The 22893-nt window shown below is 50.3% G+C and overlaps 1 protein-coding gene across 2 annotated transcripts; it reads right to left on the minus strand.

The window, feature by feature from the left end:
- Positions 1-625: 625 nt before the first annotated feature.
- On the minus strand, positions 626-22770 carry RBM27 (RNA binding motif protein 27). Of its 2 annotated transcripts, XM_065029387.1 has the most exons (21): positions 22458-22770; positions 19556-19674; positions 18612-18733; positions 16377-16483; positions 15605-15798; positions 14593-14850; positions 13824-14057; positions 12518-12652; positions 10557-10706; positions 8544-8691; positions 8143-8296; positions 6753-6998; positions 6544-6672; positions 5576-5698; positions 4961-5035; positions 4685-4849; positions 4169-4273; positions 3697-3888; positions 2996-3082; positions 2440-2550; positions 626-1156 (listed from the first exon to the last, which is right to left on the minus strand). In XM_065029387.1, the coding sequence occupies exons 1-21, from the start codon at positions 22514-22516 to the stop codon at positions 1070-1072; spliced, it is 3000 nt and encodes a 999-aa protein (XP_064885459.1). In that variant the 5' UTR covers positions 22517-22770; the 3' UTR covers positions 626-1069. The 2 variants fall into 2 exon arrangements, with proteins under 2 accessions (XP_064885459.1, XP_064885460.1); XM_065029388.1 differs by lacking the exon at positions 10557-10706 and having other exon boundaries at positions 22458-22769.
- Between the last annotated feature and the right edge of the window lie 123 nt (positions 22771-22893).

The following is a 22893-nucleotide window of genomic DNA, read 5'->3' on the forward strand; positions in this document are numbered from 1 at the left end:
TGCTGCCGTGCTCCGGGAGAGGCACCGGCAGGGCCAGTGTGGCTCCGGGAGAGGCACCGGCAGAGCCAGTGCGGCTCTGGTGCTGCCGTGCTCCGGGAGAGGCACCAGCAGGGCCAGCGCGGCTCTGGCACCACCGTGCCTGGCGCGGCTCCGGGGGCACGGCGGCTGGAAGCCGGCGCCGGCCGGGGCGGTGGGAGGCCGCGCTCCCTGGCACCGGGCAGTGCAGTTTGCCTGGTTTGCCGTCTGAGGCCACGTGAAACTCAGGACATTCGCGCTCACAAATACTGAAATGCAGCAAACAAACAGTCTGACTTAAACCTGAACCTCATACTGGAACAACAGCGGAAAAACCAACAGTGAGTGAAAAGCCACTCCAGTGTGTCACTGCTGATGTTTCCTGTGAAGCAGAATTTGAAGAAAGAGAGCGAACTGTTCAACATTCTGCCAATACCCTGTTAAACTGCTCCTTCCATCCCCTCTCACAAACAGCAGTAGAGCAAAGAAACCGCGTGGCTTTCAAACATATTGAAATAAATGATTTACGAATCTAGCCACAAATAATTCCTATAGTAAGAGATTCCATATGAAACAAAAGCTACCCTTTTTCAATTCGCAAATGAGGCCATTTTGTCTTTCATAACATTTAATGAAAGTTTGCATCTTTCCCCCAACCCCATAATATTGCTAAATAAAACCTGTAATATCTTTTCAATTATAAACTAACAAATCAATCACATTATAAAAAAACCCGAAACAAGGTAATAGAGGTGACACAAAAAGAGGACAAAAAAATACTATTTCCCTCCCCCCCTTTCTTAAATCCTTCTTAAATAGAAAAAAATCACCGTCCTGGTGATCTGCTAATGATGCAATACGGAACTGGGCCTTCGGCTAGCTCAGTGTCACAGCTCTACATCGAAATGTGTTTGAGAACAAACTCTGCTCACTTTAAATCCTGTGGTTTGAAAAGAAAATAAAGCTTTTTTGGCTCATCAACTTCCTTAAATAAATGTTTAAAAGATGTAGCTTGAACTATATTCCTAAAATTATACATTTCCAATATCAAGTTTCATCTTCTCCAAGAACGGGATTCATCCTCATCTTCGTCATCATCATCGTCGTCTTCGTGCAAAAATAAATCTGAGGTCTCAGTCTCCTAGATGAAAAAAAACGTACTTTGAAACACACAAGTTCGTGCTGTACCCAGAGCCGCGCCAGGCGACAGCACCGCGTGCGCTGGCCGGGCACCGCGTGCGCCGGTGGGCTCCCGGGCACCGGTGGGCTCCCGGTCCACCGCGTGCGCTGGCCGGGCACCGCGTGTGCTGGCCAGGCTCCCGGGCACTGGTGGGCTCCCGGTCCACCGCGTGCGCTGGCCGGGCACTGCGTGTGCTGGTGGGCTCCCAGGCACCGCGTGCACTGGCGGGCTCCCGGGCACCGCGTGCACTGGCGGGCTCCCGGGCACCGGTGGGGTCCCGGTCCACCACGTGCTGGCCGGGCACCGCGTGCGCTGGCCAGGCTCCCGGGCACCGGTGGGCTCCCGGTCCACCACGTGCGCTGGCCGGGCACCGCGTGTGCTGGCCAGGCTCTCGGGCACCGGTGGGCTCCCGGTCCACCGCGTGCGCTGGCCGGGCACTGCGTGTGCTGGTGGGCTCCCAGGCACCGCGTGCACTGGCGGGCTCCCGGGCACCGGTGGGGTCCCGGTCCACCACGTGCTGGCCGGGCACCGCGTGCACTGGCGGGCTCCCGGGCACCGGTGGGGTCCCGGTCCACCACGTGCTGGCCGGGCACCGCGTGCGCTGGTGGGCTCCCGGGCACCGGTGGGCTCCCGGTCCGCCACGTGCGCTGGCCGGGCACCGTGTGCGCTGGTGGGCTCCCAGGCACCGCGTGCGCTGGCCAGGCTCCCGGGCACCGGTGGGCTCCCAGTCCACCACATGCGCTGGCCGGGCACCGCGTGCACTGGCGGGCTCCCGGGCACCGCGTTCCGCTCCACGCGTTGTACAGAGAGAACAGCAGCCTCAGCCACCCAGAACGGCAACGCAGGGCAACTGCCCGTGGCAGCAGGAACGAGCACACCCGCCCTCTAGAAATAACGCTTTGAAACTGCCTTCAAAAGCCTAATGTGGCCATAATTACAGGAAAGAACACACATAACTTATCCCGCAGTGGAGCATTAACGCTGAGAAGATGAGCAGCCTGCACATGTAGAACGGGAGGTTCATTGTCATCGCTGACAAATCAACTTCCCATCCAAAAAGTGTACTTTTTTTCTTTTCCCTTTTGTAAAATGTGGAAAACACATCTACCATTAAAACCAGCTAAGTTTCTGGTTTGCCAAAACGTCTTTTCTGAAATTTCTGCAGTAAACAGAAAAGTGTCTCCTAGAAGAGCTCTCAGCTATAGACTCCAGCAGAGCCATTAGTTTTTGACGCATGTTCATACCTCTTCTTTAGACTCCTCTTCCTCGATTTCTGTGGACACAGAGGGTACCTTCGGTTTGTACCAGGATATCTGTAGCCTTCGGTCTTTGAACCGGGATCCTTGGTTAGCAGCCTAGGTTGTATTTTAAATGAACACATTTTCAAAAAGAGCATCAAGTGAAGAATTTTTGAGATTGCCAACGAGGCAGCCCCAGCGAGCGCCACGCAGGTGCACGTTTGGGGATCTCAAACACATCAGCCGCAATCATCCACTTCAGCCTTCCAAGAGCAACCCCACTCAAACTGCACCTGCTGAACAGCGCTGACGTGCCAGCGGCACGAGCGCGTTCCCAGAGCTCGGCTGGCGCTGAACCCGCCCCGGCAGAGCCCCGTGCGCCTGGGGGGCACCCCGAGGAACCCCCTGGGCGACACCAACCCGCAGCGACAAACACCCACACTACCCAGCTCCCACCAGGGGACCAAAGCCCGCTACACTTTAAAATAGGAAAGCGCATACAAGAAGCTAAAAATTCTTATTCTGGAACTATGAAAAAAAATACGTCCATTATTTTACTCACATTTTCAGCTTCTGAGCGAGATTTAAAAGTTAGAACAACACTCAATGGGGAATCCTCTTCTTGAAGGTCTTCAATATCTCCGAATTTCTATGAGAGAAAAATTGATTAGGAACAGGAGTAATATTCTCCTCCAAAACCACAACCATCAGGTGCTACAGTTGCAGAGCACCGAGGTGCCACTGAAACCGTGTTTTTTGGACAGAAAAGTGAGAGCCAGAGAAACCTCAGCTGCACCATCAGCCACACGGCAGCACCTGGACCTGCACTTTCGGGCAAAAGCTCAGTCACTGTCATTAGAATAAATGACAAAGTGGAGCTTAATTTTGCAGAAGGAAAGGAAAGAACTGTACTAATCTATAGCTCAGAAGTGAATTCTTTGAATTCAGTATTTCCCAGCTATCATAAAGCAGCTACACACATTACATTTACACCCCAATAACTCCTGAAGCTGTTTGCTTATCCATAGCCTGTTCCACGAATTCAGGATGAAGTCTTTGATTTGTTTGCACCAGCAGACACAGAGAGACTTGCTTCTTCAAGAATGCGGAAGAGAAACAGTTATTTACAAGTTGCTTAGCATGCTTTTCTTTGCAAGCAAGCACACCCCCAAGGTACTGGTTACCTACTTCATCTCAGATTTATAGTTCAACCATAGTTTTCCTCTTTAGTTTGTTGTTTTTCTAACGTGACCGCATACTCACAGAGAAGTGCTGTAACAATTCATCCTTCTCCTCTTCCACGAAGCCCCCAACTGTCAGTGCTTTGGGACGATGATCCACCACCATGTGGTTCAACGCGCCCCTTCCTCTCCCGCCACGGCCGCGGCCGCGGCCTCGTCCTTGGGCCGGCACCGTCTTTCCTCGCCCAACCGGCAGAATGCCTAAACGGGCAGCCTGTTCAAAGAAGGCAGATAACGTCTGAAGGGATCTAAACAATTAGATATCTGCCATGGTTTAACCCAGCCGGCAACCGAGCAGCACACAGCTCAGTCCCCGCTGGGAGCGGAGAGAATCGGGAGAGCACGCGCCAGAAAACTCGTGGGTTGAGACAAACAGCTTCACAAGCAAGGCACAAGCTGCACATGCGAGCAGCGCAAAACAAGGAGTTCACTCACTACTGCCCATCGACCAAGACAACATCACAAATACAGTAACAGCACCAATCCAGGCTCACCTCTACTTGTAACTGATTCAGCTTTTTCCGCAGCTCAGTTGTGTCTTCTCCAGAAGACAGTCTCTTATGGAAGTCCAGTTCTGCATCTAGGAGTTCCTTTTGTGCCTTAGAGAGAAAGGTGCAGAAAGGGGGAAGGGAAAAGCAGAACTGTCATGTGTGCTTTCAATGTTTTATTCCAATTCCTGAGCAATACATTTATGTAAATGATACAGACCCATCAGTACACAATATCCACACCTTCCTCTAAACTGGGTTTAGTTGCCTCCATGTCCCTCTTCCAGCCCGTTTTCTGAAGGACCCAAAATTCTGCTTCAGAATTGCAACAAGACTGAATGAGCTACATGGAAAACTGGGTCATCCGAGCTCCTTTAAACCACAGCCTGCTTGTCCATGGTTATCACTCAGATTCAAAACACTGCTCGGAAGTGCTTTTATCTGATGTTGCTGCATTTTTAGGACATAATACTAGAAACAGTTACAAGAGACAGGCAGGCATGTGTCTTATGCAGTAAATACCTCTGTCTTGGACTTTAGTTTTGATGGTGTAGAGGTTGCAGATGAAGTTTTTAATTCATCCTTTAACTGAGATATTTTTCCTGCTAGTTCTTTCAAGGTCTTCATTATTTCTCCTCTCTCTTCTGGTTTCATGGCCTTATTTTTCTCCAGCTTGGATATCAACATCTGTGTATTAATAAGAGCGCAGGCATATAAAATTCCAGAAACAAACCCAAGACTGAAAGACAGGTATCTACAAAATCAGGCTGTATTTACTAGGAGACATTCTAGCCTTACCTTCTGGCATTCTATTTGTTTTTCTAACATCTCCTGCCTCTTTTTCCTCATGTCTTGTTGGAGTTTCATTGCCTCCTAGACGAGAAGAAAATGCTTTCAGTCAGTAAAAAGTAGCCTAGCATTATATGCACTCATATATATAACATTTTCTTCCTCAAGCTATAGAAGTGAAGGCCATAATGAAAACTGTTAGTCTGAAAAACAGAGAAATATAAAGTGTTATCTGCTCTGGAAAACAAAACCAAGCAACAAGTTGCTAACTTCCTGCTGTGAAGTATTCTACTAAATCTTTGCCTTCAGACGCCCCTTAAGAACCACATCCTATGTTGTGATTTAAGTGTCTCATACCTGCAGAGATTAAAATCAGATAAATGCCTCAAGAACACCCAGAAAATCCACATACGACCAAGTGTGTCAAGTCAGACGGTGACAGGGATACTCGGCTACTCCCTTACCTATGACCAACCTCAACGTGCAGGATTGTCTGGTAACAACGACAAAACCTACACTAATGTACAAAGCTATATTTGAGGCAATATTTGAGGGTTAATTGCCTATCACACCTTTCTTTGTAAAGTACTTTGAGTGCCACCCAGCCGAAGAATAGTACAGTACCTGTTTTTTTTTAAGGGCTTCTTGCACATCGTGCGGTTTAGACCCTGCACCAGGCTTCAGAGATGCCTTCAAGTTTGAGGAACTGTAAACCACTTTTGAGTGGCTTGTAGAAGTAGGAAAAGTCTGAAATAATAAAAACACACACACAAACAAGTATGTAATAGCTCAAAATGACTGATATTCCATCAATGAGTTTCAGAGGAATGTGTTCTGTGAAACATGAACACAAACTGCCAGATCTGTGCAATCAGACAAGAAGACTGAGGCAATTAAAGCATGCACATAAAGGCACCAACCCAACAATCAACTCGCTTGAAAGCAATCAGCTTGAACACTTGGCAAAAGGATTTCTGCAGAAGATACTTTCTTTCCTTCATCCGAAACTCCCTCTGTATCCTGACGTCCCCCAGGGAGACCCCTGGAGCTGACTGTGTGCACGTGCATTTTACTCAGCTTCACAGTCCAACACCACACCTTCTGATCAGACAAGGCAGCAAAAGTCACTCCACGGGGAGGACTTCTCTGCGGCCAAGAACACACGCTGCACTATGATATCAGGACCGGCTCAGCTGTATCAGCTTGAACTCTAAGCAGAAGTATTTACAGGCTCCCACCACTGCCGCTAAAGCACAGCACAAGCAAAAAGATCACTGGGAAAAGCAACTGGGTTCACCAACAAAAAGCTACCATCACACATAGGCTGCCAAATTTACTTACTATGAAGCATTGCCAAAAGTATTTTATGCTACTTGAAATACTGATACTTTGTTTCTGAAGTAATTGTCTCTATTTCATATAAGCAGCTAATGAAGCTAGAAGAAGTGAGTGACCATGGCGGCACGGAACATCAGTGAAAAGAAACAGAACCAGCTGGGAACAATTCCTGAGTTCTGTTTGCAGGTTCCTGCTCAGCTAAGAGGTCAGAGCCTTCGCCGCAACCCGGAGATGCTCTCAGCCTTCAAACGTACCTGCGAGTCCTCCACCGCCGCCCCGGCCTGGCCGAGCTCCGCCTGGGTCCCGCCCGCCGCTCCCAGCCGCCGCTTCACCGGGACTTTGTTCAGCACGTAGGCACCAGACGCCAGCGGTTTGGTCATCACCTGCGGAGCAACAGACACGGAAACGGCAGATGAGACCCTCTGCGTCCCGCAGCAGCACGCCCTCGGGACGCGGGCGGTACCTTGGCCATGCTGCCGTGCGGCGTCCCGGCCGGGGCCGCGCTCAGCGCCGGCGGCTGCAGGTGCAGCGGGGCATGCGGCGGCTGCGCGGGCGGCTGCAGCGGGGGCTGCTGCTCGCTCTCCCTGTGCCACAGCACCCGGATGAACCGGTTGTTCAGAACGGCCTCTGTGCTGGAAATCGCCTTCCTGGCCTCGTCGTTCGTTACATACTGAATCAGAGCAGCTTCAGGATCGTTCTGGAAAGCAACCTAAAACGAAAGTTCATTAGGATGCATTCTTTCTCTCTTCAACCAGTAGCAAACCAATCTACAAATAATCTGCAATAATGTGGGGGATACCCAATGATGTTTACAGCTCAAAATCCAGGTAAAGCATTCTATGTAATTAAAGCCAAGTACCTTTTGGCAAATATTACACGTACTTGCAGCAAAGTCCATATACAGTGAAACACAATTTAAACAAGGCTCGTGCACCACACAGCACCGCATATGGAGGGCGCTGTGAGCTGCCCTGGGGTGCGAGCGCAGAGCTGCTGGTGCCGGGTCTGTTGCTGCGTGACCTCGACAGCGGCTGCTGCTGAGGACGCGCGACCCCAGCGCCAGCAGCGCCCGGAGGCGTTAGCCGAACGCGCGCGGCAAGACTCCTCGTGCCTGAATGTGAATCCCGGGAATAGCAACGTATCTTGGACTTTCCCGTATAATGGCTGAGATGGCGTGTTTTAAATGCATTACGGGACGGTCAGGGTGCACAAAGCACCACAGTATCTGTTGGGCTAAGACATAAAAGTATCGACTCGACAAACACAGAGGCTTCCCAGGTCTCTGTCTTTTACCGAGACCTCTAACTGAGGCCTTGAGAGGCAACTCTTTGGTCTAGAAAAAGAAATGGCAATGAAATGCTATTTTAACCGTGTAACTACCTGTGTTTTGCTTGTCTAGTGCTTCTTCCCTTCTTACGGTGCACGGAACACCACTGAACTGGAGCCAGTTCTGGGATGCAAAGTGGGGATAAACTGATGCACGGAAAGACTCTGCTCTAGCACCTTTCTCAGAATCCTGACTATGAATACTGTGCGACTACCATCCAACAGAGAAATTGTTACAAGATCCAGTGCAAAAATTATACACAAGCTGCTTGAAATCCTGAGTTGGTTTAGACACAGTTAAACCTGCGCACCTCTCAAATTTAGGAAGACCTTGTAAAGGCAGAGCCAATATACTTTTACAAATTAAGACAACAATACAGAGCGGACCAAGAGAAGGTTTTTGTGAATTGCCCAGTTAGCTTCCACTGAGGTTTCTCAAGGAATGCGGTTCAGTTGCAATATTCAAGAACGCTCCAGGGAAAATAACATACCCATGTACAGGCATCAAACGGAATTGTGCTTTTTACCTGGATGTTCACAATAGTTCCAAACTTGCTGAAATGTTCATTGAGCTGTGTAATATTGTTCAGTTCTGGGGGAATTTTCCGAACTTCTAATTTTGTATTGGTATACTGATTCTTTTTCAGAAATCCTGGTTTATTCTGGTTGTTATTTGCTTGTCTAGAGAAAATGAGAACAAGGTAATAATTCAGATAGGCATACATATACTTAAGTAAAGCAACAAAAATTTAAATGTGGATTAACATTATTTTTCTCCTAAAAAGTACAGAATCTGGGCGTGAACAAAAGAGCTCCTCCCAGCACCATTCAGCGTCCCCTGGATGTGGCCACAGCTCCTGTGCCCCAGCAGCGCCCCCGCAGCGCTGGCAGGGACAGCGCGCCCGCCCGGGCGCAGCCGCTCACTTACTTTCCCAGCCAGGGCTTCTTCAGCGGGGGACACTCCGCGCCGCTCGGAGACCTCTTCCTGCTGTCTGGCTCAAGGACAACTCTGGTTACGTTGCTGCTGTTATTTGTGATGGGAATGGGGGGTTCTGTCTGGATGATAATGTTGGCAGCTGGATAAAGCAAAAAAGACCATGTTATTTACCATACGCCAACAGAGACACCTCAAAAGCTTTCACTCACACAACAAAATAGGACTGAGTTTAAAAACATAAAAATTAGGAAGACTTTATCTTGGACAGTTTGGTTTAGGAAGTAACTTCAGAGATCACTTGCCAGCCTAACTGAACAACTTGAGGAAAGGAACCATTTAGCCCAGCCAGCAGAGATGAGATTTTGACCTTTACTATTAGTATTAGCTTGAAGAAACAAAGGAGAACTCCATCCTCAGGTATTGAAAATTCAGATTCTGCGGGAAAAAAACTAACCCAAAGCAACCAGCCAAACCCCAACAACAAACCAAACCAAACCCAACCCAACCCCCCAAGAGGAAGAGAACCGCGGCTGGGTTGCCAGACTTGAGGTTCGAGCTCTGCAATGTGGAAGGGGCTGAAGGAAGGAGCAACTTTCCCTGTGTTAACCCTTGACAGCGAACAAGCAACAAGAACCCATTCGTCCCACGGCTCCCCCGCTGCCATCCCGCCAGACGATTTTCAGCAACGAGCTGTTAATTATGAACAACTATGGCATGAAATGATACTCTCGGAGACATTAAAGTTTGAAGCAACTTCTACAAACACAAAGCTGAAGCACTAGATAACAATTTGCCAAATATTTATTTACAACCTTTTTAGGATTATGCTGTTACTCTCCTGTCATACCAAATATTCAACTCCTACAAAGAAATCTGAGTTACAAGCCAGTTTTCCGTGGCTTTTATACACACCAGAGCTCTGCTGGTTGCACTGGTGAGAGCAAAGACTGGGCATTTTCGGACCTACAGTTTCCATCTCAGTGTGGAGGATGATTTTAGAGTAAACCTTTCATGCCCCTGCAAGAGTGAACGGAGTGGTTTGAAGCAGCACCACAGAACAGTCCCCACACCTTCCAGCCGGAGCGGGGCCTCAGAGAGAACTGCGGGCCAGCGACAGAGCCCGGCGCTGCCTCCGTGATGGCCGTTCAGATGGAACCAGCAGTTTCTGCGATAGTACCTAACCATACTCTTTATAGGATGAGCCACTGGAAGGAGATACTGAAAAAAATAACCTCTCTTAGCTACTGAATAAGAAACACTGAAATGTAAAGTCAACACTGAAATTCCACATCTTTTCTTTCAGGAATCAGGGTGGGGAAAGCAGACGGGAAAAAGGAAGTTATGCTCACAGAACAAAAATTTCTTCAGAGAGCCCTGACTTGTTCTCTCCCCTGAAAGGTATTTAGTACACGTCACCGCTCAGACACATCACCCGCACGGGCTGGGATTCGGAATTACTGGCACGCGGTCGGGGATTTCCGCGGGCCGGGGAGCCGGCGAGGCCCGCGCGTGCTCACAGAACCCCGGGTGACGGAGCCTGGCCAGCCCAGTCCCTCTCGGCCAGCGCCCGGGGTGCCCTCCGTGCCAGGGCCACACGTGCCCTGGGCAAACGTGGGCAGCCGCCAGGCTGCTCCGCTCAGGGCCGCCTTCCTGCACCACTCAGAGCCCGCTTTCTGCTCCGCTCAGGGCCGCCTCTGTGCTCCGGCCTCCTTGCCAGAATCCCCAGCACCCAAACGGGGCCTTCACAGGCTAAAGAGGAACAAAACCCCAACCAAACACAAAAACCCCTTGTAACATTCCCAAGCAAGCGGTTATTTTTAATCAAAAAGGCTCCTTTGACTTTCATATGGTCATGTTAGCATTTTAAAAAAGGTAGAGATGTCTGAAAATTACTCTGAAACGCTAGATCGGTGAGGAAAACTACCTCAGGCTGACAAAGAGGAAAGTAAGTGTTGACGGTCTTGGACACAAATAGCAATAGCAATGACTAGAAACCCTTCCTACCTCTTGGATTTGTATCCATCTCCCCAGATGTTAGGCCAATTAGATTTGGACGCTGCGTTTGTGCTCTTGTAAAGAACTGTCGATACTGAGATCTACCAGCACTGGTAATACTAGGAGCTTCGGGGTTATAGCCATCTGGCTCATATGTATCTATAAAAAAAGGAGAGAAATGAAAGAATTTTTCAAATGAGCTTAAGACTTGATTAATTTTCCTTTAAGGAAATGCATGGATGTCCAAGAATCAGAAGCTGTTTTGGATGAAGAGAGAAAAGAGGTTGCACAGCCGATGCGTGAAGCCATTTAAAACTCTCAACGGAACGTTATGCCCAAGCCTCATTTGGTTTTTAGTGTGTTACTGCCTGTCAGAAGCACACAGGTCACGATAATCGCGTGCTGCTGATGAGCTGACACTGGTTCAAGGGGAGCAACACAAGATGCAGTTTGAGCGTTGATTCCGTGGGGCCAGGGATGCAGAGCCTTTGCTGCCCCAAGGTCTAGTTTGCTTCAGAAAAGGGATTTTTGGGAAGAACGTACTCAAACGATTCCAATCAAAGAAACCTGAGAAATCAGGTAACGTGACCAATACTTACCTATTAAATTATCTTTACGCAAGAGTGAGACCGACTGCCTAGCTCCAGTAAGGTGCTAACGACGATTTTAATTCAAAGGGGTAACCATGAGAACACACGATGACAGAACTGACTCATATTATTCCTCCAGCCCAAGGTCCAAGTCAAGGATGACGCTTTTTTGCAACCATAAAAAGAGAAAGTGATACAAGAACTGGAACGAACGAAGTCTACGAAAGCCTCCACAGACACGCTGCGCACCCCAGAACAGAGACGAACGGCTGCACGAGGGACTGGACGGGCTCGGAGCACTCGCGGTTTCCCTGTTCCACAGCAACAATGAAGAGTCTACAATTTATAACAGATGCCTCTGAATTTCAACACTGATGTTCTGCGGTTCAGTTTCAGACTCTGCCGAGAGCCTCCATTGACCTTGCACAAGCTGAACCACGAGCTCCTCTCCGCGACTGAGCAGATGACGGATGGCAAGGGGGCAGCCAGCCGCTGCCACCCAGCAGCGGGACCTGGGCCCCACGGGTGTCCTGGGAGCGGAACCACCCAGCGCCGTGAAGCCAAGACAGAGTCACCCCGGAAGAAGCTCTGAGGCTGAAAGAGTCAGATGGTACCACCTAAACGCCTGACAGCACTCGGAGATAACTGGACAGATAACCTAACAAGATATTGGAGTGACGGAAGTTCTGAAAAGCATGGAAGTCACAAGAGAATGACATGGATCACGAACTACAGCCCCCCTTTGAATAAAAATTCAGAATAATTATGTAAAAATTCCTAGTCAGGAATATTATAAACCATTGAGAGTTAATTACCTTATTTTGCTAATGTAAAACATAGAAATGCCATTACTCCATGTGTTTTCAAGAAATATAAGCATTGTTGGATCTAAAGTCAGCACTCTAGGACTCTTTGGGTATTTTGCTATCTTCCCTCATAAAAACCCACTTCTAAAAGATTTGAGCTCTGTTAAGTACTAATGTGCATGAAGACTGTAGAGACTATTGTGATTCTCTCATCTGTAGTGGCCAAAACCGACAGGAACACAGACCAAGTTAAATAGTAATTATGGGTTTGCAGATCCACCTGCTGCCTGCTCACGTCCTACTAAACAGCCTGAAGATAAATGGATCCCCTTCTTATGGAACAACCTTACTGCTCTGAGCATGTGAGCCCCCAAGGAAGGCCCCACCAGGGTGCCCAGGACACGCTGCGGCCTCACGCCCCCACGGGAGACGCGCTGAGCGCGGCGGAGCCATCAGGCTCCTTCGGATTCGCGTGCACGGGGGGAGCACAGACGCAATAATTTCCAATCACACATGGACAAAGGAATGTTAAAACGTGCATCTCAAGCAGATTTTAAACGAGGTGCGTGCTCACGTTCCGACACAGTGTAGAGCAGGTTCTGGGGCAGCGGGGGCGGCAGCCTGGCTCCCACGGCGGCCAGGCTGGGCACGGCGCTGGGCCCGGCCTGGTCTCGGCTGGTCAGCAAGCTGGGCTGCGTGAGCGCTGGTCCTGCAACGACAGCACAGAACACACCGCTCAGCGCCCGAGAAAACGTGTACACAGCTCCATGCAGCTCGTTTACACCTCGTCTTGAGCAAGGTGGAGGCTGTAAATGTTGACAATCCCACCACCACTCCAGTAAAAGCAAATCGAGAAGCCCTGTTCAGGTAAGTTACTCTGACTCCAGCACTTTTCCTCTTTCCCAGGACAGACAAAGCCCCAAGGAAGAACAGAAAAAGTTCTGTTCCCCAGGGGTTTGTCGCTGTCAGAGCTTGCATTAGCTACAGCAGCTCCTCTGCAGCTCTGCCACGGAGAATCAAGGCTGCTCCAAGCAAGAGATCATATCAGCAACATTCACGTTACAGTTCTGAAACAAGAACTATAAGGCAAAAGGCGCTCACAGACAAGGAATTTCTCTCGCTGTTCTGGCTGTGTTTGTACCACATCCAACACATCCCTACCGGCTGTAGCAGACGCCCAGACGGGACAAAGAGCTTCGCTGCACCACCGCAAGACCCGACTGTGCACAGCTCCGGTCCCCTCGGGAACCAGCTGGTGACACCCGCTACACGGCTCATACAACGTGCAGGGTTAATCCTATACAAAACTATTTCTCACCCCACAGCTGCTGTAGCTGATACAGCTATCCCAGCACCTATGTGTTACTGCCACAGGCAGTACTGAAACACGGTGACCATGTATCTACTATAATCTTTCGTTTCTTCATATAACTTACATTATAAGGTGCAGTCAGGTAACTAAAAAGGCTAAATACCTCAGAGATATTAGCTAAAATAGATCTTAGATGTATCAATTATGTATTGCTGTTTAGCAGCAGGTAACATAAACACAGAAATTTATTAGAACTTTTAGGAGATTCAACCTCAATATTTTTGCACTAGAAAAAGCAAAAGCTAGCAATCCAATGGTGACCCCCTCAAAGACCACTGGGGCTCCGTGACAGGCTGAAAAAGATCCCCTCCGCTTCCCGCCCACTTTATCTAACTCCATGTGGAGCGCTGGGAACACCACCGTTTACAAGCTGATCTTCCAGAGTTGTTCTGACAATATCTTGAACGGCACATGGCTAGCAGAGGAACTGAACAGCCCCAGATCCTGCAGGCAGAGCCAGCACTGCAACCGGGCTGCAAAGAAGCACAGAGAACGGTTGTGGCCTTACTGGGCACGGGGAGCACGACGGGCGGTGGGGGCTGCGGGTGGGGCTGCGGCACCGGCAGCCGCAGGGCGCGCGCGGGTCCCGGCAGCGGCGGCAGCAGCATCCCCGGCGGGGGGGGCAGGCCCGGGGGCGGCGGGGGAAACGGGATCATACTGGGCAAGGAAACTTCGTCCACCACCAGGGGATCATTTCCGTGATCAAACTGGCAAAGGTCACCAAGAACACAAAATCCTCGCTCTGCAAGACACGATGTTCAATCATCTTTTAGAAAACACATTAGTTGTCAGCGATTCATAGCATCTCAGTTTTTACGGAATTTCTTACTCAAGAAAACATGCAGTCACTGATCCAACGTCATGCTACCAGATGAGGTTTCGAAATAATTCAAATTAGAATAACCTTCCATAAAAGCATACAAACATACATGCATCCCTCATAAAAGCAGCAGGAAATAAACAAAGAAGTACCACCTATTTGATATAAACCACATATACCATACCCTTCACCGGAACTGCCCGTGGTTGAAATATTTCCCAAGCACAGAGAATTGGGAACAAACTCCATATGCTCTTATCCTGCAACTGTCAGATTGTAAGTAAACTGCTTCCAGTAAGCCCAGTTATTTCCCCAGTAAAATAAGGTCATATGTGCATCTTTCACAGACACAGCATTCCACGCGCCGCTGCGGTTCGACCTGCTGCCTCACTGTGAACACCCAAAAAAAGGTCACAGAATAATGGAAACAAGGTATGGAAAATGAGAAACAGTTTACCATCGTAATCTCGACACCTTCTCTTCGGAGGAGGATTTCTGCCGAACGAGCTGGGATTGCTGTGATTGTTATAGAAATTGGACCAGCTCTCTGTTGTGTTCTCCAGGTGGTGCGCGGGTGCGACGACGGTAACAGCGCTGGGCACAGCCTGCGCGGAGGAATACTGCTCAGAGGATTTACCGGGAGCCGCGGAAACTGCATTATACGAGCCTTCCACATCGTTCCTTTCGCTTTTGAATTTGGATCTCTCTCGGTGCTCTGTTTAAAGAAAAAAGGTAGGTAAAGCCTTTCTGCTTTGTTCTGTACGTCAGAGCCTTGGGAAGAAGGGAATGCACAACAGTATAAATGTTTCCATAAGTATTCAGTGTTCTGCGTACCAAACTGTCCCTGAAGGAACTCAGTTTTACCAACGGAATAAGAACTAAATGTAATGCAAACAGGGTTTTAACTTCAGAAATCTAAACCCTATTTTTTCCAGCTGCACATTCATTCCTCTATTCCTTATTCCACCCTGGGTCACAGCTTCCTCTTCTAAAGTAGAAAGAGGGGGGAAAAGCCTGAGACAACAAATCTACCCCCAACCCTTGACTAACGCGGTCTCAATATGCATTGGCATCTGTGCCTCTTATTTTTCCACGAGACCTGAATTAGCCCCAAAAGAACAATGGATCATGTGGTAACCACCTTCAATTACAAAGAAACCTTCTCTGAAAGACACACAGTAACAAAGTGAAAAACAAGGTAACGCTATTTTACAAAAAGATAGATCTTTGGAAAAAAAACAAAACACAACACGGGACACAAAAGTATCAGCTACGGATATCCACTGGCGTGCACCTGTGGAGAAATTCAGAGGTTAGCAAGAAGAAAGCAATGCCCTTAATTGTTCCACTCTGAAGAACAGCATCTCAATGAATGACTTCAGGAACACAAGCTCTCCAGATGTGCTCCCGCTGCCCAGGACAGCGCAGCCCGCGGAGCAGCCGCTGCTCCAGCCGCCCCGGGCACTCACCGGCGCCGCGGCTGCCGTCCCGGTCCTTGCTTCTGCCCCGGCTGCGGCTGCGGCTGCGACTCAGCCCTCTGCTCTTGCTGCGGCTCTTGCTCCTGCCGCGCCGCCAGCTGGACTTGTCCCGGTACAGGTCACTCCTGTCGTAGTATCGGTCGTAGTCCCTCCATTTCCCATCGTCTCGCTTCTTCTCTCTGGTTCTAGAACATACAGATGTAGACCATGTTTATGAAAAGAGAAACCAAATACAAAAACCAGCTGGTAACAGGTTAAGACACTCTTCATCCTTCCCATCCAACCTGGACAGCAAAACATTCGAGTCAGAGCTTCCCAAATCACATGGGAAACCCCGAGTCCTAAAGCTGAATCACTCATGCACGGACACCCGCAAGGGACGACTAAGGAGAACTGGAGAGGTGGAAGCTGGGTGACCAAACCAGAACACGTTCTGAAAGCGATGCTGGACTGTGTGAACAGCCCCGCGCCCCACAGACCCCCAGCAATGCTCCTCATTTCCACAACAGGGAAACACTGGAACTGACGACATCGCCAGGTATTAACATTTGAAAAGTACTGTCACGTTTCTGGAAGAGACCAACTTCCAGTGGAGGGTTCCCATGCAGGTGACGAGCATGCAGACAACACATCCCAGATACAGAATAGTAGGGAGGAAACCACTATTTTTATAAAAAACCCACTACCTACAATGTAAAAATCCACAATTAAAGATTGCCAGCAAATACAGAAGAACATATTAATATTTTGGTTCAAAAGTAACCTTTGTTCGCTGGAATCCGTGCGGCTCTTCGTCGGACTGGAATACTTCTTCTTCCTGCCGTCCCGCTCTTCTTCAACCGGCTCTTGAAAACTCTGTTTCAGAGACAACTACCAAACAAGGATGAGTATCACTTTGGGTTTTTTTAATGAAGAAAATAAGACCAAGATTTAGCTCAAGTTACAGTTAGCAGCCCCTATAAAACAATATTTAAGTGTTACTTGCACAGAACACTTCAGCACTACAAGCTATTGAGCGCTTTTTGTTTCACACCTTTCAGGTTTTTCTGAAGAGCAGATGCCCCAAAATAAAACTACTTAGATATTTTGTTTTTAAACAGGATTCACGAGGCAATCCTCTGTCCGCTCTGCCTCGTTAGCTGGAGTAAGCAGTTCTACACACGAGGCGTCTTCCGACTCTCACGAACGGAACACAGCTAGGGGAGCCGCTTCTCCAAGGACATGCGTCTACACTTTGCAATAAACGCTTTAAAGCGAAAACCCTCTCTGGATGGTTGAACTAGTCGCATTTCTTGCTGGCCTCAACAAGAGCAGTTCCAGAAGTCTGTCACCTCCACCACTACTGTAAATTACTCTGGTCTCATGTTGTATTTTTGCTGCCTCTGCTGCTGTTGTACGTTGCTTAGAAATCACTGTAAATTTTGGTGGCAAAAGTTCCTATGCAATAACCTTAAAAAGGTTTTTTCCCGCTAAAACAGGAGGAAGGCTTCCTGCACCGGGGTTATTGTGTCCTGTGCTCGCAGGAAGCACTAACGACACAGCATCACTGACGCTGCAATAACTAGTGAACGTCCTGACCCCGGCAGGGGTCCCATTGAGCCGCCCCAGGTCGTGCCTCCGCCACCCCCGCCCCTTCCCCCATTGCCTGCCCGTCCCGCAGCACAGCGCGGCCCCTCAGCCGGAGCTGCTTCTAAACCCCGCCCGGACACCGCGGCCGTGCTCCAGAACTCATCAGGAAGCTGCTACAGCGAAAGGCTTGTTCGGCTGCACCACCAAAGCTATTTCCATAGATGTCATGATTCTGGGTCTCATCCCCACATAAAAAAAGGACATCAGAAAAGAGAGAAAAAAATCTACAGAGCAACTTTAACTTAAATCAACTGATGAATCACGTTCTGTTAAAAAGGACCTACATTCGCAATATAACATAATACAGCTTTGTTTTGGTTGACTGACAGATTTTGATCTGCAGTGATTCGTCACCTTCACGACCATCAGCCAGTTCTAACTCTGAAGACAGAACAAACAACTGCAGCGAGGTCTTTCCTTCATGTTATTTTGGGCTCACAGACAAAAGCACAAACCTGATGCCCATTTAGTGTACTTGTCAGAAAAAAATGCTCCCCACGGTTCATTTATAAAGAGACCAACAGTTTTTGCTCTTAACGCCGTATGACACGAGCAGCCCTGGAGTGAGGGAAAGGACGAGAGTTTCATACACACTCTGACTTTATTTGCATCTTTCCTACAGAAAGTAAAACACATATTCAGCCTAAAATACCTTTGCAAACTGCGCTCACGATATACAGAAATAACAAATGCTTCCTTCTCTAGCAATTTTTCCCCAGCTCTCTCGCAGCCGGTACGACAGGATGCTACAAACAGAGAAGAGTGTCTTCCCCTGGAGAACCAGCAGCTTAGAGGCACAAGCCGTCTGCCCCGGGCAAGCGAGAGCAGAGGACGACACAACCTCCACAGGACTCAGACAGCTGCGGAAAGACTGCTCGGAATTCCCAAATCTGGACTGCTTTCCATCCTGCCAATAAAGCTTGAAAACAAGACAGAAGAAAGAACTCCTGGCAAATGACCTCTACCTCACCTTTCAAAGCAATTCTCCCTCAACAGAGAGCCCACCATATTTCACTGATTTTAAGTATTTCAGAAAACATCTAAAATAATTTCTAATCTTCACAGGATATAAAAAATTGATCAGGAAATGTTTTGGAACATTTTTGCTTGTCCCTGCTCTCTTGAACTCTCCCAAATCATTATCAGCTCGTATAGGACTGCTGAATGCTGGTCATCCAGGTCAAAGGTAGGCTCTAAAAGGGATCCTCAAATGTTTTTGTCTGAATGGCCGTCTTACATTTTCCTTCAGATGCACAGAGATGTAAATATTAGTCACAATAAAGCGGCTTTTCCCCTCACGTTCTGCCTCACAACGTACGGCTGGCTGAGCTGAAAATGAGAGGCAGGGAGACGGAGAAGACGATGTTACCTCCTCCTTGACGGCTTCTTTCTCCTGACCCGCAGGCTTCGTCTCTTTCGTGGGCTCGAGAGAAGGAAGATAGCTCTTCGTGTACAGACTTTCAAAGAGTTTATCTACAAAACCTGAAGTTTCTGAGGATACAGAACATGAGAAAACATTGGTACGTAAGGACTTAAGGGCACTATGTGATCTACCAGAGAAGTCCCTGTCAGGAGCCATCCAGGCGCACTGCTCACTGCAGCACCTTCGATTAACGGACAATAGTTCCACTGGAGGAGCTGGAACCACGTTTGTGGAACCTGAGGTTGTTTATTTGGACAAGGAAATCCATCAGGTATATCAAAGGGAGAGTTTTCCTTCTAACACATTTACAACTTTGCCATGTTCTAAGGGGCAAGCAGGACCAAAACTTGTGATCGAGGACTAAGTCCACAGCTATTCCAGCAGCCGCAGCTGGCGGGCTCTTCTCGGCAGTTTTGCGAGAGTAAATCATTCATGGAAGACTAAGCATCAGTGTAACATCAGATCACCAAAAAACACGCAATAACCTCCCCAGGGAGGGTCAGAATAACAAGTGTTTCAAACCTGGAGTCTGAACCACATTGCTATGAGATGCTCACCAGAAGCCTGAGAGATTAATACGGCCCAGGTGTTCCAAAGCTATCAAACGTCTGTCAGAGACTCCGGCAGCACCACCGACACTTTACATCGGAACTGCCGGCTCTAATCCCAGGGGATTTCCTGCCGCCCGCCGTGACCAGGGCCACGCTATCCAACTCCAGCTGAACTTTTGCTTTTCTAATCACAAGATCTTTCTTCCCTCACAACTGTAAGAAATATTCAGTTCACAGACAACAAGAAGTATTTTGAAGGCACTAGTGGTGCGTCATCCTCCCTCCTCCCCCCGACGAAATGACCCCCCAGGACAGACAAGGCAGTGCAGAGCAGGGTACCTTTCTGCAGAAAGACGTCCAGCTGATCGGCACAGAAAGCTTTCAGCTCTTTCTCTGGTTTGTCTTTCTTGACTAGTGCCACGACATAGTTGGCCAAGGCTGAGGGGTCTGCGTCACATCTGTGGAGAGAAAGCACCGCTCTGGTACTGCTGGGGCAGGCGGGCACGCACGGCGGGCGCTGCTGGCACCGGCACCACCGCGGCAGCACCGGCAGCACCGTTTCAACTACAGCACGAGATTCAGCTGCCTCGTGACCACCCCCGTGCCCGCCGACGTGCCCACTGCCCGGCTCCTTCCTCACTTGGCTGAGGAACAGCCACCGTTCTTCTTTCTTCCGATTCTGCCTGATTCTGGGGCAACCGAGCAGCTGCCACCGGTTCCTCACTTTGCCCAAGCACGAGCACCCCCGCGTGACTCCACAAGAGCAGCAGAGCGAGCGCCAGGGAAGTCACCAAACAATTACTGTAAAGTATTAAAACATTATCACCGTGAGAAGCAGTTCAGAAAGACCTGTCACAAAAGCACATTTAGACGCGCACACAGGTAAGCTCAGTGCAGCCCAAGTTTCTGTGCCCAACTCCGTGGGGTTTGCCTTCCCCAGGGACTCCTTCCGCGCCTACAAATTTCACAGTCGGCCTTTAAAGGGGTGCAATCGCTAATCCGGATTCAGCACCTGCACCACCTACGGCATCACCCTGCCTGGATATTGCTTTAGATTCCATTGCTCACCTACTAGAAGAAACACTCAAAGTATGAACTAGATTAACAGTGTTAACAGGTTAAGAGGTCCTGGATCTGCCTCTCTCCAAAGAAGCAGACGCGAGCTACCGGGTGGTCGGCAGGAACCCAAGACAGTTTGGAGATTTACACGTTTGTTTAAAAGATCAAAGTTTCGAGAAGGGACTGTGTATTTTTAAGAACGTTAACAACGGAAATAGAAGGAAATGGTATGAAGTATATAGACCTCAAAATAATCTCAAGCAAAAGAAAATAATCCAGAAACGAAACAAATAACACACAAAACAACTGGTTAGAGAAACTAAAACTCCTCGATGAGCAGCCAGCCAAGCAGTTCTACTCCAAATTAGTCTGCTCGCTGTTTCCAACATCCGATGAAAGCCACGTAAAATGTAGCAATTAACAACAAAGAAACCACCAATTTACAGGTTTAACGTTTCTTACACATGCACACTCAAAAAAATAAATAACCTGCATGTAACGTATTCACTGCTAGTGCCCACATGCAGCTGACTATAAACCTTCAATCTAGAACAGAGGAGACGACCCACCACGCTGTACCTGTCCCCGCCGTCCCCTCTCCGCACGCGGGCTCCTCCCAGCTGCGCCACCGCCAGCAACGCGCGGCAGCCGGGTCCCCGTCTCCCGGTTCCCCGCTGGTAATTCCGCCCCCGAGTCCTCGGCCGCCGGGACCCACCGGCGAGTTCTGGGACTCCACAGGAGCCCTGGGGCCCACGCGCGGCCGGGGCACCGGGGGAAGGGCAGCCCGGCTGGAACCGGCAGCGACGGCGCAGGAGCAAGAGTTACGCTCCGTTCTAGACAGACTTTCAGCAGGATCTGACCAAGTGTCGGAAACACAGGTTATCTTAAAAAAGATAAAAGGAAAGTCATGAAGAATTTTCAGGAGCCTCCTACTGAATGACTAGAACTGAGCAGTTCTAAGGCCTATTTAAAATATGAAAGTAGAAAAATCAGCTAATGACACCCTGTAAATGTACATTCTGCAGCTTCAAAATGGTCTTAGTCTTACTGTGTGGACGTTATAGGGCTGGCTAGTTACCCGCAAGCCAGCGTCCTTTAGAAGCCCCTTGCTGCAGACGAAACACCGCAGAACACCTGGCTACACCTCCATCCAAGCGCTCGCCAGCGGGCAAGGTGCTCCTGTGAGCCACACACAGAACCCGCCCAGAGCCCCACCAAAGTGAAGGGCAGCTCCCCCTCGTCTGCAGCCGACGTTCCCAGCTGTGTGCTCAGTCCTTCCTGCCACCCTGGCCAACCAGCTCACCCTTCTGCTGTACGGGCGGTGCTACAAACCGACCTTACGCACAGGGAGATGGAGCTTGGACACCGCAGCCAGGTTAGCGAGGGGTTACGGTCAGGGTTCAAGGTGGGGGTCAGGAGCTGTGGCCAAGACTGGGGTCAGGGTCTATGGTTAGGGCTGGGCTCAGGGTTTTGGATCAGGGTCAGGGTTTTGCATCAGGGGTCGTGGTTAAGGCTCCGGTCAGGGTTTCGGGTCAGCGCCTAGGGTTAAGGCTGGAGTCAGGGTTTTGGATCAGGGTCAGGGTTTCGGATCAGGGTCTATGGTTAGGGTTGGGCTCAGGGTTTTGAATCAGGGTCAGGGTTTTGGATCAGGGGTCGTGGTTAAGGCTGCGGTCAGGGTTTCGGGTCAGGGCCTAGGGTTAAGGCTGGGGTCAGGGTTTTGGATCAGGATCTATGGTTAGGGCTGGGGTCAGGGTTTTGGATCAGGGTCAGGGTTTCGGGTCAGGGTCTATGGTTAAGGCTGGGTCAGGGTTCTGGGTCAGAGTTTATGCTGAGGTTGGAGCCGGGGTTGGGTCAGGGTCGCCGCTCAGCTGGGCTGTGCGGAGCTCTACCGGGAGGCCGGAGCCGATACGCAGGTTTTGGGACAAAAGGCTCGGCGCACCGGGCCCCGGTAAACCGCAATGCTCGGCCCGGCCCCTTCGAGCCGGCGCTTCGAGAGCCCAGCCCGTGCTCGGCGCCGGCCCGGGAGCCCCCGCGCGGCTCGGGCCGTGTCACCGCAGCGAGGGGCAGCCCCGGCCCCGCCGCCCCAGCCCCCGCGGCCCGGCCCGGCCCCGCGCACACCCCGCAGCGCGGAGCCGCCTCCCGCCCGCCCGGCCCGGCCCTGCCCGGCCGCCGCCGCGCTCACATCGGCTCCAGCAACTTGGCCAGCCACGACTTGAGAGCGTCCACGTTCTCTATGATCATGGTGGCCGCTGCTCCGCCCGCTCCGCCCTACACCGCCGCCATGGCCGGCCCGGCCGCTGCCCGCTCAGGCCTAGCGCAGGAACCAGCCGCCAGGCCGCAACGCACTGCCGGGCACAGCGGGGGCGGGCCCCGGCCGCCGCTCGCCAATCAGACGGCAACTCTCGTGCGCTGCGAGCCAATAGCAAGCCGCGAAGAGCCCGTCCCGAAGGTCAGCGCGGAACCAGCAGGCTAGGTCGAGCGAGCACATGAACCCCGGCGCGACATCTTTGGGGGTGCTCTTAAAGGGGCAGCGCGCCTCGGCGCACGGGCAGCCCGCCGCGGTGGCGCCCCCCAGCGGCCCGGCGGGAGCTCCGCGGCGCGGGGCAGGGGGTTGTGTT

This window comes from Columba livia, chromosome 14 (genome assembly GCF_036013475.1).
Source record: "Columba livia isolate bColLiv1 breed racing homer chromosome 14, bColLiv1.pat.W.v2, whole genome shotgun sequence".
Taxonomy (NCBI): domain Eukaryota; kingdom Metazoa; phylum Chordata; class Aves; order Columbiformes; family Columbidae; genus Columba; species Columba livia.